Below are 15,966 nucleotides of genomic sequence, written 5' to 3'. Positions count from 1 at the left end.
TACGTACCTATTTGCGTGTTCCTAAATACCTTGAGCCTTTCTGTGACGCACTAAGGCTGAGAGACTTATAGTGTAAATCATTTCTGCTTCAGTTATATTTATAAATGTTACTGTTGCTTTCAGGGTGTGATTAATATTTGACAATTAACTTCATAAGGGACTGAATGTACTACGAAGCTTTCGTCGGTATGTTAGTATAAATTTGTTCATGTAATGAGACAAAGCAAGCAGGATTAGTGAGCAAAGAAGTATTTTTGTATCAGGCCAGTACTTCTACTTTCCTACAATCTATTGCAATGGCGGGTTTCAAATAAGCTGCTACTATGATTTTACGTATATCCATTTTGAAGTAGAATCAATAACGACACAAACAAGTATGAATGTGAGTACGTAAAAGCGAACAACTGGCCTAACCACTGAAACTAAGGACTGACCTGCGAGCCATCGAGCAGCAGGCCACGGCGGCAGTCATCCTGGGAGAAGCAGGAGAGGCGCGTTGTCTTGACGCGCTCGAGTAGTGGGTTCCTCTTCTCGCGGCAGGCAGCGCTGGCACCAGCGCCAGAGGCAGGCGTTTGCAGGTGCTCCGGGGAGGGGTGCACCTTGTTGCAGCGTTGTGGTGACCAGCAGCGCGCCTCTGGCCGCCGCCACCTCACCGGTGACATGTCTGTAGGCCCAACAAACAGCGGCGTCAGAATGGAGCACTCGTACTACTTGTCCACGATATTACTGCACGTGGTCGTTATATGGAAACACGCGGTGACGTTACATTACACCAGTTCAGTGGAGGCAAAGGGAAGCGCGTTACTTTGTCAATGCTTTCGGGTCAGTTTTGCGTATATTGTCAATCTCAGTTACGCGCTGACTCACGATATGCCGACCGTAGTGACCTTACTCCCACGTGCAACAATATTGTGCTCGATTAACATAAACGTTGTTGTTGTTGTCGTCGTCGTCGTCGTCTTCAGTCCGAAGATAAGATTGGTTTTAATGCGGCTCTCCATGCGAGTCTATCCTTTGCAAGCCTCTTCATCTTTGCATAACTTCCGCTACCTACCTCCATTCTGCTCACTGCATTCAAGCCTTAGTCTCCGTCTACAATTACGAAACTGATAATTCTTTGATGCCTCAGGATATGTCCTATCAGCCGATCCCTTCTTTTAGCCAAGTTGTGCCACAATTTTTTCTCCAGTTCGATTTAGTGCCATCTTATTTGTTATTCGATATACCCATTAGAATTCTTCTATAACATCACATTTCAAAAGCTTCTTTTCCCTTCTTGTCTGAAATGCCTATCGCCCACGTTCAATTTCCAGTACGGAACAGGTAACAGTTTAATCCTTGAAAGAAGGATGATGATTATGACATTCTATATGTAAGAAAATATTACGTGGCAAGTATATCATTCGTTAATAGTATCTGAATGTTGTTTGTTGGTCAGAAGATCGTGTGTAAGATAGAGAAACGTCTACCAGTATGTGTTGGACTCAGATAGTGGCTGGATTGTGGCCTATGGAAACTGTTGTTTATCGCTCGGCGATACTTTCCGTGTTGGTCGGGGTCCCACGACTGACATGCTAGTATGGAATTGATGGGTTATCGATGGCCAACGTCATGCGTGATCTCCGCGGTTTCGTGCGAGTAGTACCCAAGAGGACACATACATTGTTCGCTCGGTCGTTCAGGATCGTACAGACGCGTCACATAGCTTGAGTCCATAAACTCGCTTGTTTGCAGCAAGACAAGTAACCACTGTACAATGACACGACATCTGGAGCACCATGGACCGCGACGTTTGGAGCATCATCAGACCGTCAGCACGGAATCAAATGTAGCGTATTCTCTTGATGAAGCAGTAGAGAGGTGCGCCGACAATGGGTGCGCCCAACTGCAACATTGGACACATGAATGGCACCACGATGTCGTTTCAGACGAGTGCCGGTTCTGCATACAGCCTCACGATGGATGTGTTTGTCTTCAGAGACTCCGAGGAAAACGAACGTTGCCTCTATGCATTCATCGTTGTCATATGGACCCATCAGCTGACGTGATGCTATTGTCACATTCCACTATAGCTTGTGATTCGCATAGCCAGTAATTTGAACGGCAGTCGTTAAATTTCTAACGTTTTATGGCCGTTTGTTGGGCTCAGTCTTCGATGTCCTCGTGACTGTCTTTCAGTAAGACAATGAAATACCACATGTTACCGGCGCTGTTCTATCCTATGTCGATTCAAAGGGTGTTCGACTGTTGCCCTGGCCTCTCACTTGTTGAAAACATCTGGTCATGAGTTGCCGAGAGGCTGGCGCGCCACCACACGCTAGCCACTACGATTGATGAAATCTGGCAGAGTGTCGAAACAACGTGAAACGACGTACCCTTATGTGTCATCCAAGCTCGGTTCGACTCGATGCCCTGTTGGGTTACACCTGTTTTTGCTACCAGAGGTGGCAGGCCTGTGTAGTAAATTTCGCATTCTGTGTTCCCGCGAATCTCGTACAAATGTAATCATGTATTTCTCTTGCTGTAGTATACACGCACAATAAGTAAAATTTCATTATTTGCTACTTACTGGTGTTGCAGTTTAAATTACCAGCAGTGTACATAGAGGGTTTGTGTCACAGGGAGCGCACTGAAAGCCTTTCATTTTGACACCGTATTTAATTTTCGCTGCTTACTTTTGCTTAAGTAGAATCCAATTGAGGATGAGTGGGTCCCCTTCCTGGCCTTTCCACGACGGTAAATGTGAACTAATTATTGAAATTTACACCCTCAGTGACGCTCACCACTACATCATATACGTTAGCTCCTAAAAAATTACGTCCTTAAGTGATTTCTGTAACTCATTGACAAGCACCTACAACTACAAATTGTGATATTTTATGATGCTACGGAGTTCCGAACATAATTATCAATTTTTTTTGTCAACCCTGCATAACGCTCGTTTACAGGAAAGCTAACCTGGAGTCGGAAGAGTCGTTTCCGAGGCAGCGCTGCCACTGCTCTGAAAGTGCCTCATCCAGTTCAACACGGGCGATAACCACGGAGATGAAACTCTTGCAGGGATTTCCGGTAACAAATCTTGGTTCAAATGATGACTAACTGACAACCTCAGCTGCCGACAGGTGTTGTTGATATACCTCGACGTGGACAGCTGAAAATGTGTGCCCCGACCGGGACCCGAACCCGGGATCTCCTGCTTACATGGCAGACGCTCTATCCATCTGAGCCACCGAGGACACAGATGAATAGCGCGACTGCAGGGACTTATCCCTTGCACGCTTCCCGTGAGACTCACATTCCCAACTGTCCGTAATGTCTACAATACATATGTAGAATTGTGGACACATTCCCAACTGTCCACAATGTCTATAAGGTACAATACATATGTAGAATTGTGGACAGTTGGGAATGTGAGTCTCACGGGAAGCGTGCAAGGGATAAGTCCCTGCAGTCGCGCTATTCATCTGTGTCCTCGGTGGCTCAGATGGATAGAGCGTCTGCCATGTAAGCAGGAGATCCCGGGTTCGGGTCCCGGTCGGGGCACACATTTTCAGCTGTCCAAATCGAGGTATATCAACAACACCTGTCGGCAGCTGAGGTTGTCAGTTAGTCATCATTTAATCCAGGGAAAAGCTGCATGGTCATCAACAGTAACTGTTCTTTCGAGAACAAGTTACTGTCTTCGTATAAACCTTGGTTCGCTGCCAGGCCACTTGGAGCGCTGCAAGTGTATCATGACGGTTTCTTAATGGATAATTTTGTCTTTTATATTAGTATATTTATTTTCGTTTCGTTCAGAACAGATGCTGGTCTCGCAGCGTTGTGTTCTGATTACGGTTTCGTGTGTTTATCACATTCTTTGAATTGAACTGTGACTATGTTGCTCGTATTCTGCTTGGTTTTTGCTCACATCCGTAATATTGGGTGGAATAAGTGATACCATATTTGTTTTTGTTTAATATAAAATAGTTGGTTTCGTCACATAGTGTTCTATGGACATTTGTTCCTTCCTGCTAATCTGTACGTAAATTTCTCGATTTAAAGGCGTTGTAAGTGTATTGCTCATATTCTACTTTATTTTTCTTCGCGTACGTTTTTCGTACTTCATCACATTTAATGGAGATCTACATGTTAGCGGCCTTGGGCAGAAATGGTATTCAATTTTATTAGTGACAGAATGAGTACGTACTAATTCTACGCTGAATGGTGTTGAGTCTTGCCACGCACTTCACAGTGCTCTGCAGAGTATGGATGTAGATGTAAACGAGTACGTATTGTGGACTCGGTGACTAGCGCATTCTTCCATGCAAATGCAATTTGCGCAAATGTGTTCACACATTATTAAAAAGTACTACAGATAATACATGTTAGCAGAAATCAACGTATTAGAATAATCCTCCCACACCTATTAAAATTTAGGAGTTCTCCATCAAATGTAAGAATGTACGAAATACGGATACGAACATAAATAATGGGCAATTTGAGCAATAGTTGCCAGGCCACTAGGAACGCTATCACCTTTCTGTATTTCTGTATCGAGACATGAACCTTTTTATATTGCTGTTCTGTGTCGATAACTATGTAGAAGTTTTTAGGTGGTATGAACGTTTCACGTTATTTATTAAATATTATTCTCATGTTAACAGATTTGTCCGACTCCTCTTGGTAGAAAAATTTCGTATTTAGGAGTGAAAAAGAAAAAAAAAACAAATTGCGAGTTGTTTCATTAATATTTTACAACGACCTAAAAACTGTTCTGCTAAATATTATTATTTTATATTTTAATCAGATGAGGTACGGGCCTCTGATGCATCATAAAACAAATTTTCTTATTTTTATAGATAAAAAATCCGTTGACGTTTATCATCTTTATGAGTGATTTCTTTGTCATTTTAGATAGTAAAAAAAAGGCCACCGGACTTAACAGTTTGCAGCTTGACCATTCAAAGAGCATTAACATTGAATTGCATTACGGCTACAAGCAGCATTTTGAAATACTGATTTGTGGCAGTGTGCTCGATGTGGGGCATTTACCCGCCTGTCACTTTTATGTAACTATGGTACAAGGTTTGAATTCTCTGATTTCTTCCTGAGGAAATCGATTTTATTTTATGGCATTCCGTTGCTTCTAGTACATTAAATTACTAGCCAACAATGATATTCAGTACTAACAGTGACAATTATTATGTTAGCGCTAAATTGATAAGTGAATCTCCCATTATCCTTTGTCTTAGGGTTAGAGCCGGTATAGGTTTGCCCCTTCCCATAACGAGAGTTGAAAGAAGTTTTATTTTTGTCTTTTAGTTCACAGCGACGTTTAGTAGTCCTGAATAAGAGCGAAGGTGGGCACAGTGGCGTTACCTACGTTCTGTGGCACGTAGGGATGACTGTGGCTGCACTTTTGCTGCAGAGCACACTAACTTTCTCCGCGGTTATGTGAGTGCGTGCCACAGAAGTAAGCCATCGTACCGGATTTCAGTTCTTACAAACATATGCAAGTCACCTGCTTACGATTTCAATACGAGGTGGAAGTGCCACTTGTCGTTATGCTCACTGTAGAACGAATTTGCCATACCGGGACGTGAGCTACGGGCAATGATAGTAGCTGCCTCCCACACGTCATAACAGTACGGTCTGTCTCCGATGGTGTAACAAATGACGCCACTGTTCCAAAATTGTGTTTTAGTGATAAGAGTAGATTCTGTCTTCGCATCAATGACGATCGTTTTTGAGAGTGGCGTCGACAGTCGGGTGTAAAACTATCGGTTACAGAAGACATCAACATGTAGCGTGAACCAAAGGTGTCATGTTGTGAGGAAACCATAGCTTGTAACAGCCGTACACTTGTAGTGTCTGATAAGACAGCACATAAGAGTGAAGGATACGTTCAGATCATTACTGTTTCGAGTCAGTTGCCATTCCTTAGGCCGGGGGGATGTGCTCTTTCCAACAGGGCAATGAACGTGCCGACATCTAACGTCAGACAGTGCTCTCTCCTGGAAGTTCAAGTCCTATGCTCAGCACGATCACGAGACTTGTATCCAGTCGAGCAGATGTTTCACATGAGACGCGTCTGGTCCGATGTGCATTACTGGCAACCTAATTTGAGCAACTATGACAGCATGCGCAAGTATAGCCGGACACCAGATCCCGTTAAGGCATCCAGTACTTTTATGATCGCCTCTGGGGAAGAATGCGTCGAAACTAGAGACACTGGAACTAACTGTTGACAATACGAATGGTAATTATAATCAGTACAATGTACAGCTCACAAAGTATATGAAAAAATTTCGTTTGTGTGAAACAATTTTCGCTGTTGTTGATGGCAAGGGATTTGCAGGCACTTTGAATTTCGCTAACACAGGAATTCGGGAACTGTTCTCAACAGCACACGAAATGCATTCTACAACAAAACTGGAATATCTCATACGAAGCACTTACAAGCCTTAAACTCAATGAACTGAAATTAGCTCTAAGGGGCACAGAGGCCTGCGCACAGGTCACGCCTGGTAATGCATACCTTATAACATAATTGTAACTTCCTGGAAGGTTAAAACAATATACCGGGCCGGGACTTGATCCAGGAATTATACCTTCCATGAACAACGCTCTTAACAACTGAGCCAACCAGGCACGACTCGCGACCTACTCGCCAGTACCTCTCTTCCGCCTTCCAAACTCCAAACTTCACTGGAGTTCTCCTGCATAACGTGCGAGACCTCCGCGTAGAAATGGCTTAGCACAGAGTAGGCTGGAAGACGGATTTCTTATCAAATACAGGTATTATTCTTTTCTGAATTGTGGGTCATAATCCTGCGGCTTTACAAATAGGCCTAGTGTGAGAGACATCAATCTAGGAGACATCCAGCTATTTCTTGGAATAGGACGGTGATACTTGTAAAAACTTTCGTCACACTGGCTCTCACAAAACTTAGTGCATTCATAAAACACAAATTACAACAAGGTTTGTTACATTTTCTAAATAAATTCTCGAATAGTTCTGAATTAATTAGAAGCGGTGACATAGAGTGGACTAAGAACCTAAATATTATTGTTTGGTGTCATTTTCCCTTTCATTTTGATATTTAATTGTTTCAATTAATTAACTGTTTTGAGTCTAACTCGTAACTACATTATGAGGTATTAATAGGCATATTCTTGGGAAAAAGAAAGGGAGGAAAATTTTTGTATGCATATTACATATTAAGTGGCTGCATTCGTTCCTAGCTTTTTTCCGTAAGTTTAATAAACACAACCGTGAATAATATATTCTCCTTCACTATTTATAACCGTCTGCCATCGCTGGGGTAACTTTTCGAATCCGCGATTGCAGAAATCACGTGGTGTTCAGGTGAAGAACTCGTCGAACCATGTTCGGAGCGCATTTTCATCCGGAAAGGAGGTTTCTTGAAGGCTGTTCGGTCGAGAGCGGAAAAGGAGAAAATGTGAGGGCGCAAAATCAGGTGAATAAGGTGGGTGCGGAATGACTCCCCAACTAGCTCATGTACTGTATAGTGTTTGTTGTGTGTCTAGCAAAATGTGGGCGGGCGTTATCGCAGAGTAGCATCACTTCAAGCAATCCGCCTGTAGTTTTTGATGTCCGTCTGCAAGACGTCTCAGTTGTTGATAATAACTATCAGCAGTGATGGTTACACCTCGGGGAAGCAATTCATAGTACACCACACAGTCGCTGTTCCGCCAGATGCATAACAGTATCTTTTGTGGAGGCGCGAAGTTCTTTCTATGGGGAGTTGCTGTTTTGTTTGGATTCAACCATTCCTTTCTTTTCCTTATGTTAGCATAACGCCATCATTTCTTGTCACCAATAACGATACAAGATAGAAATGGTTGGTGTTGTTCACGAGCCAATTGATGATGAGCAAACAGAGATGCACCACATATGACCACCCGATGACTTTTGTGATTTTGGCTTAGAGCATGCGATGGCAATACACCCGATTTTTGAACTTTCCCCACTGCATGCAAATGTGGCATGATTGTGGAATAACCACAGTTCATCACATCAGTCAGTTCTCGAGTACACTGACGAGGATCATTGTGGATTACTGCGTTGGATTAATGCATCTAAACGTCCATCCAACACCGAAGGTCTTCCTGAACGCGTAGAGTCACTAATGTCAAAACAATCCTCTTTAAAACGAGAAAACCGTTTTCTTGCAGTGTTCTGTCCAATAGCTTTAGCCTCACACACCGATGCAAATGTTTCTGGCTGCCTCCGCTGCTGTCACCTCTATTGAACTCAAACGGAACATTATGTCGGAAATGCTTCGATTTCTCCACTTGGCAATCCATTTTCTACCCCACTCATTTTCTCCAAGTGAGAAAATGACAATATGTAAACTCAAATAGCAACAGTGAACTACAAATAAAAAATAATAATCGATAAATAAACCCACAACAACTGGAATATCAGCACGCAACACAAAAACCGCTGCGAACTTTTGCACCAAGAATTACTATTTCGTATTAAACTGTGCTTCAACTATTGACACGTATAATATATTCCTCAGTTTAAAAGAGAAATTCCGAGACGGCATGCTACCAGACTTACAGAAATTAAAAGTGATTTCTTAGAAATTTCATACATTTACGGACACTGAAAGGTTTCTGGAGGAAGTAACAATAATAGCGGACCTCCACTGTACTCCTCCGATATAATGTTCTTCATTTATCATTACAAAGTTAGAAATAGTTAGCTCTTAGTTTTAGAACGTACTGCACAATTACTGACGGTATGTAACTAAGAGCTCTTTTACTTTGCTACTTAAAGGTATTCTGCGGAATGACAAATGAGAGGCAGTGTTCTACATGAGGCACGAAGTGCTGCAAAACACTTTCTAGGAACTACTCACGCCAAGTTAGCCAGAGACCGGTGATGAAAGCTTCCACTTTAAACCGACGTCGGACTTAATTTCCGTGGGAACGAAACAGTTGAGCGATACATGCGACAAATTGCTGAACATACACCTGCAACTCATCGCAGTTGCTTTTTCAAAACTAGCGTAAAAAAAGAATTCGGCCGCAACTCAACAGCACTGGAGAAAGTTACTGACAACGTTTGTTTAGTCGAGTTAACCTCATCCCATCACATGTTCGTTTCAAAATATCGGAAGCAGTGTGTGAACCTGTGGCTGGAGTATCGCTTACGTAGCCATAAGAAGTCTCTACAGTTGCTAAGCATGCCGGGAAATGTAAAATCTGCGTTCCGCAAGAACACTCAGTAAAAAAAGGGGGGAGGAGGGGGAAGCATTATTTCACCGAATGCCGAGTTTGTCCGCGTGTACTGCTTAAGTCTTCCCAAAAACTAGCTAGACGCGCCATCTTCTCCAAATTTTGTTGAGGTTGTCACTGCTGTCTACAGTCTGAAGACTGGTTTGGTGCAGCTGTCCACGCTAGTCCGTCTTATGCAAGTCTCGTCATCTCTGCATAATTACTGCAACCTACATACATTTGAACCTGCTTTCTGCATTCAGCCTCGGTTTCCCTCTACAATTTGTATCTCCCACACTTCCCTCCATAATCAAACTATTTCCTTGATGCCTCAGGATGTGTCGTGTCAAATGATCTACCTTTTTTCCTCCGTTGCATTAGGTACCTCTTCCTCAGTTATTTGATCTACCCATCTGATCAGCTTTCTTCTGTAGCTCCACGTTTCAAAACCTTCTATTCTCTTTTTGTCTGAACCGTTTTCGTTTATGTTTCAATTCCACAGAAGCCTACACTCCAGACGAATACCTCCAGAAAAGTCTGTCTAACATTTAAATTTGTATTCGATTGTAACGAAATTCTCTTCTTCAGAAACTATGCTCTTGCTATCTTACCTTGCATCATCGATTATTTTGTTGCCCAAGTAACAAAACTCATCTACTACGTGTAGTCTCTCACATCCCAGTCTTATTCCCTCAGGACCGACCGATTTAACTCGGCAATATTCTATTACCCCTGTTTTAATTTTGTTGATATTTGCCTTATAACCTGTTTTCCAGACAAGATCCGTTCCGTTTACGTGCTCTTTCACGTCCTTTGCCGTCTTGGAGAGAATTACAATGTCATTGGCACCCCTCAAAATTTTTATTCCCGCTCCACATGGGAGAGGAGGCAGAGGGCTTCACAGAATCTACTATCATTTTTTTGAATAAACTTCTTAAAATTACTATCATATGCTTCAAACAAACTGAATGTCTCTTAAAATATGTCACTTACAGACTAACGAGACGTAAGCAACAGCGCCAGCGGAAACGTTACTGGTTACGCCAAACTTTCACGCATGAAAATATTTGTCGCTTTTTACTTTCCTTGTCACATGTTGAACGTCACGTATCTGAGAATTTAAGTGACTGGGCTAATTACTACGTCTGTAGTCATCTAAATAATGTGGTAACAAAGCACAAAATAAAGAAAACTAGTCCCGTAGTACAGTCTATACGGCTCCTTCCACTGATGATATGCTCCGGTACTACAGCAGCGGCCTACGCTAGACACTTCTTTACTTAGTTTGCAATAAATGCCGTAACTGCATGAAGTCCAGTAAGTAAATACCTTTCTTTCGTCCAGAATGGATCACAATATTTACAGGTCTGTTCCTGTAAACGATGCATCTCCCGATACAAGTTAGTATCGGAACTCTTTTCTACACACCACACATTGCAAGTCCTAGGCATGGCCCGTTTATTTCAGCAATATGTATCCTTTTTTTAAAAGTATTATTTTACTTTCATAAAACATGTGAAGGTAACGTCCAATAAAAACATTATTTTACTAATTTAAGAGCTAATAAATGCTATGCACACTTGTCTTTAAATCGTTACCTGAGCTACAGAACCAACATTATTCAGGATTCTACAATTACCCGTTACAGTTCATTGTTATTAGCTCCACTGATGTGGAAACTAAAACTGTTTATGAATAAGTCTCTCCATCGTAAAAACTGAAATAAATTTTTCGGGCGCTACCTATTAAGCCCCTCTATACGCCGAGACTGACAAAGTTATCAGATGCTTTTGTTCTCACTTACTAGTAACCGCTGCTCCAGAGTTTTACCATCGCTAGAGTTACCGGCAAGCAAAACTGACAGTAGCCGGTCGCTACAGGCTGACTTGTGCAGTGTCTCGAAGTAGATTGTAAATTGTTATAGCCACGTTAAAATGTGGAGTGTATCGTACATAAACTTACAAATTTCAGATCTCTCGATAGAACAATAATTGTCGACGTACAAAATAATTCGGCTCCATACAATAAATAGTGGCTACACACAGCCTGGAAGCCTAATCTACGTCTGATTAATGGTAGAAGCTAGAAACGGAACGCTGCAACATTCGGTGGAAGAGAATAAGAATACTAACTCATCTGACTGGTTTAAACATTCAAACACGTATTAAAGGAATGAAGAACAATATCTCGAAAAACAGTACTAAGTTCGTGTTGATCATTACGAACCTCAGTTCGAAAGAATAGCTGTCAGACTTCGGGAGTACTTTGATTGTCTGTTTTCGCTGAGCGCTACTTGATGTGGGAAGATGTCGGTGTATTAAAGTGCTAATCCACAAGCGCGTATTTTGCAGTTTGCATTTTACAAGTTTGCTTAAATTCAAAGGCAAGAACATAAACACAATAAGACAGATCACTTTAAATAGAAAACTGTATTTTATGATAGTATACGTGTTACCAGAATATGGTGCATTCAACCGCTTTGTATCAGCTAAGGATTTCGAGACGACCTTTGTAAGCAACGAACAAGGATTTCGAAACGAGTTTTGTTAGCAACGAACAGAAAATAATCTCTCTCGCCAATATTGCGGCGCAAGACCGTAACGTTGTGCAGCATACCACAAGCTGTAAAAAGTGAAATGTGGTTAGATGAAACGGAATTACGTCGATCGTACTCTTCATACAACTGAAAATCAGATTTTTCAACGATTTATTATTTCCAGTGCCTTAAAAATATTGCACAGTCATGCGCAGGTAATACGAATCAGTACTGTTATTTCCATTTCAAAACTACTAACGGATAAATTTTCCCAGAAAAAATCGAGAGCGGGGGGCACGTAGTTTTGGTACGTTTGCTGGGTGCTGCATGGTCCTACCACTTCGTGCGGGGAGTTTAAAAATACACTGTAGAGAGATAGCAATTTGTGTTATTTTTCATCTCAGTTCAACGGGTAGGTCGAATTTTAGCGGCTACACTACGCATGCTTCGGAGACGGCGTACTGCAGTGACTAGATGCGGCCAACACTAATAGTCGTACTCACCTAATGATGTCTACATTTCGGGCCGCCGCATCGTGGTTGGACTTTTACGTCAGGCCTGTCCTACCGAAATTCCATCACAATTCTGCGACGTCTAGCTAAACAGTCAAAAGTCATGATAAATCACACGAATTCGAAGAGAAGTCGACGACAGCTGAGACACTACTAGTGGTTGTGCGTGCGAATGTCGCAGCAACTGGCTGCGCGGCATTCCTGCCGCGGCTTTCCCAACAAACAACGGAACACCGCCGCCCCCACTCCCGCGGAGCACGCGGCCAGCAATAACAACGACTCGATGCGCAGTTTCGCAGAAGGTGCCGTCATACCGGGTACGCCGCCCGCCCCGCCTTGGCGTGTTGCACGTGCGCAGGTTGCAGATCAAATAAACACCGGTTTGGAAATTTCGATGCTTTTGATGGTCCGCGCTGTGGGAAAAACTAAAAGACAGACGCCAGTGTGTCCATGACAATTGTGAGGGCGGTGAGGTTCTCAGTTGCATTTTTCGACTTCTGCTACTACTTACTTCGGCACTAAGCCCTTTGTGAGCACACAAGGAACTGAGTTCCACCTCCTTCGCTTTCCATCTCGTCACTGCTGTGGTCTTATTTAACACAACTCTCCATAGTAGTCTACCCTGTACAATACTTGCATAATTATTGCAGCCCATATCCATCTGAACCAGTTTCCTGTAGTCAAGCCTTAATCTCCCTCCACAATTTTTACTCAGCGCGCTTCCCTCAATTACCAAATTCGATTCTTTCATGTCTCAGCATGTGTCCTATCAACTGATCCCTTCTTTTAGTTAAGTTGTACCATAAATTATGCAATGAAGTTTTTCACGACCGGATGGTACTGTTGTTGATAATTCTACCGGGTTATATGGCCGTGGTCCATGGAATTATTCTATTCCTAACGTTTCGTCCAATACTACGTTGGACATCTTCAGAGGTATGGCTGGTCCTGCTGAGTCCTGCCGACTGACGAGTCGGGCGTCGGAGAGCGGCCTAAATACCGAGGAAAGTGGGCGTGGTCTAGCTTGCACATAGTAGCAGAGAGAAAACTAGTCAAAGATAAAATGTAACTATCGATAATAGTCCGTCATAGATAAAAATCACTTATCGATTCTGTAACGCCACTGTCCATATCTCGCTTAATTCCAAGGCCTCTTCTTTTCTATTAAAATTATCTCCATGTTTATAAATTTCAATAGCCTCCCTACACAGTCGTGGATAATAGTTCTTGGTAGCACTTAAAACTGTAGTTTCAGAAAACTTAACTACATGGTCACCTGACTGAAGTGCATGTTCCGCAACGGCTGATTTATCTATTTTTCCCAGTCGGCAAAGACTTTTATGCTCCTTTAACCTCGTATTCACACTTCTTTTCGTAGTACCAATATAGACTTTGCCACGCTAAATGATAATGGTGGCCTTCTATCTTTAACAGAACGAAGTACTTGTCCTATTTTTCTGGTAGGTTTGAATACCGGTTTCACTTTATGTTTCAGCAAAATTTCGCCGATTCGATCTGTAACCTTACTAATGAAAGGCAAAGAGACCGTATTCTTCCATTGCTGTGTACCATCCTTGTCCTTTGGCCTGCTGTACTTAGGTCTTAAAACTCTATTCATTTCTTTGTTTGACTACCCCAACGTAATATTGGACGAAACGTTAGCAATAGAAGAATTCCATGGACCACGGCCATATAACCCGGAAGAATTAACAACAACTGTACTATAAATTTTTACACCATTTCGATTCATGACCTCCTCATTAGTTACCCGATCTACCCGTCTAACCTTCAACATTATTCTGTAGCACAATTCAGTATCTTATTGTCTGTAATACTTTCCAACACCTAAATTCATATTCGATGTTAACAAATTTCTCGTTTTCAGAAACGCATTCATTGTTATTGCCAGTATACATTTTATATCCTCTCTACTTCAGCTATCGTGAGTTTTTTAGATGTCCAAATAGCAAGACCTACTACTTTTAATGTCTATTAGGTGGGTTATGCCGTCTACAGCCACCTTTTCCTTGACTGCCGGAATCCATTTTCCGTTGTTGGCTTAAATTTTCAGTCTTTTTGGATGCATTCTCTATTGCATGTTACGGTAGATAATCGTAGGCTGTCTAAACAGGGTGTAACGGTCATAAGTGCACATATTTTTATATATGGTCCCTTAATAACACACATCAGTGTGCTGGTTGTTTTTCTTCTGCACTGAAGTCTTCCCACAAACTTTACGACCCAATGTTTTATGCACAGTCGTAGCTGCACCACTAAGTGGACTATGCCTGTCAGTAAGTACTGTTTTGAGTCCATGCGCCACATTTAAACGCCTGACCTCCTGCTCAGGGAAAAACAAGTGTTAATGGCTTGTTATTGCCACATACACTTAGATGAACTAACCTAAAAACCTGCTGCTACTAATAGCTATAATCATTAGTCTGCAAATGAAGTAAATACTAATCTAATGTTGTTCAATACACTACCCTCATTCACCAACAGAAACGTATGCATTTACACCCGTTACACCCAGTATAGCATAGAATAATATTTTTGAAGCTAATTTATTAGAGAGGGCTATTTATCAAATATATTTTTCATGTCTGCGTGGTGCAGGAGGAAGAAAAACAAACATGATACGAAGTTCAGCGTTGCCAGTCGCTAATGAATCTTTCCTGAGAAGAGATGTAAAGTAGTTTTGGAACCGAATGTTGGATTGAACACTGCAGTTCTTTGCTGGAAATTACATTGGAAACGATATGCCCTTACTTTGCTCATACATTAGAACTGATTTACTCAATTTATAAGGGGACCTACAGTTTATAAGGCTTACGAACCAGGCCGAAACTTGGCAGTTCATATTTACAGTCTTTGCCAGTGGTGAGAAAAGCAATAATCCACAAAAAGTCCTAGGAACGACCGAGGATTGATGCATGAGCTTTTGTCGTCTGATGGTTAGCCACTGGGCCTTATTGTTGTGGAGCTACATCCTTACAATAGTTTCTAATCGGAGATTTGCGTACAGACGTCATTATCGTAACATGTCCCAGCCGACTAGCTCTCACAGTCATTAAATTAGCTCAAGTTGCTTGCGTTAAACAGTCAAAACTAGGTAAACTTTGGATTTGCGTCAGAGACTGTTTCGGAAAGTAGGTATTAAGTGAGGAGTGTAGGAATATACCACTACCTCCCACAGACAGCGCGAAGACAAGATCAGACTAACTGCAACGCGCATAGATGCAGTTAATCACTCATTCTTCCCACGCTCCACATGCGAACAAAGAGGAAGAAATCCAAATATAAGATACAATGAGAAGTACACAGCAATACAACAGCAGCTTGCTCTGATAAAACGTCCCTGTTGGACAGGGCCTTACAAATTTCCACGGTCTCACTGCTGATTGACTTATGTTTCATGGTCGTAGCTCCACAACGGCGCATTTCAGAGCTGTGATTATCTAAATGTACATCTAAATGGCTACCCTGCAAATCACACTAAAGTGCCTGGCAGAAGGTTCATCGAACCACCTTCACACTAATTCTCTATTATTCCACTCTCGAACAGCGCGCGGAAAAAACGAACACCTTTATCTTTCTGTATGAGCTCTTATTTCCCTTATTTTATTATGACTATCGTTTTTCCTTATGTATGTCGGCGTCAACAAAATATTTTCGCATTCGGAGGAG

General features: G+C 42.1%; 1 protein-coding gene across 4 annotated transcripts in view; it reads right to left on the bottom strand.

Moving 5' to 3' along the window:
* LOC126263038 (E3 ubiquitin-protein ligase LNX-like) overlaps positions 1-15,966 on the bottom strand; it is a 632,063-nt gene that overhangs the window by 24,049 nt on the left and 592,048 nt on the right. For 3 of the 4 annotated variants that reach the window (XM_049960008.1, XM_049960007.1, XM_049960009.1), the window contains one exon: positions 435-664. In XM_049960008.1, coding sequence (XP_049815965.1) covers positions 435-664 — 230 coding nt within the window. Of the gene's footprint in view, positions 1-434; positions 665-12,270; positions 12,484-15,966 lie in introns of those variants that run through there. The other variant, XM_049960010.1, reaches the window with a different exon arrangement.

The sequence above is a fragment of the Schistocerca nitens genome, chromosome 6 (genome assembly GCF_023898315.1).
Source record: "Schistocerca nitens isolate TAMUIC-IGC-003100 chromosome 6, iqSchNite1.1, whole genome shotgun sequence".
Lineage (NCBI taxonomy): Eukaryota > Metazoa > Arthropoda > Insecta > Orthoptera > Acrididae > Schistocerca > Schistocerca nitens.
The sequence above is the reverse complement of the archived record's forward strand: the minus strand, read 5'-3'. Positions and strand labels throughout refer to the sequence as shown.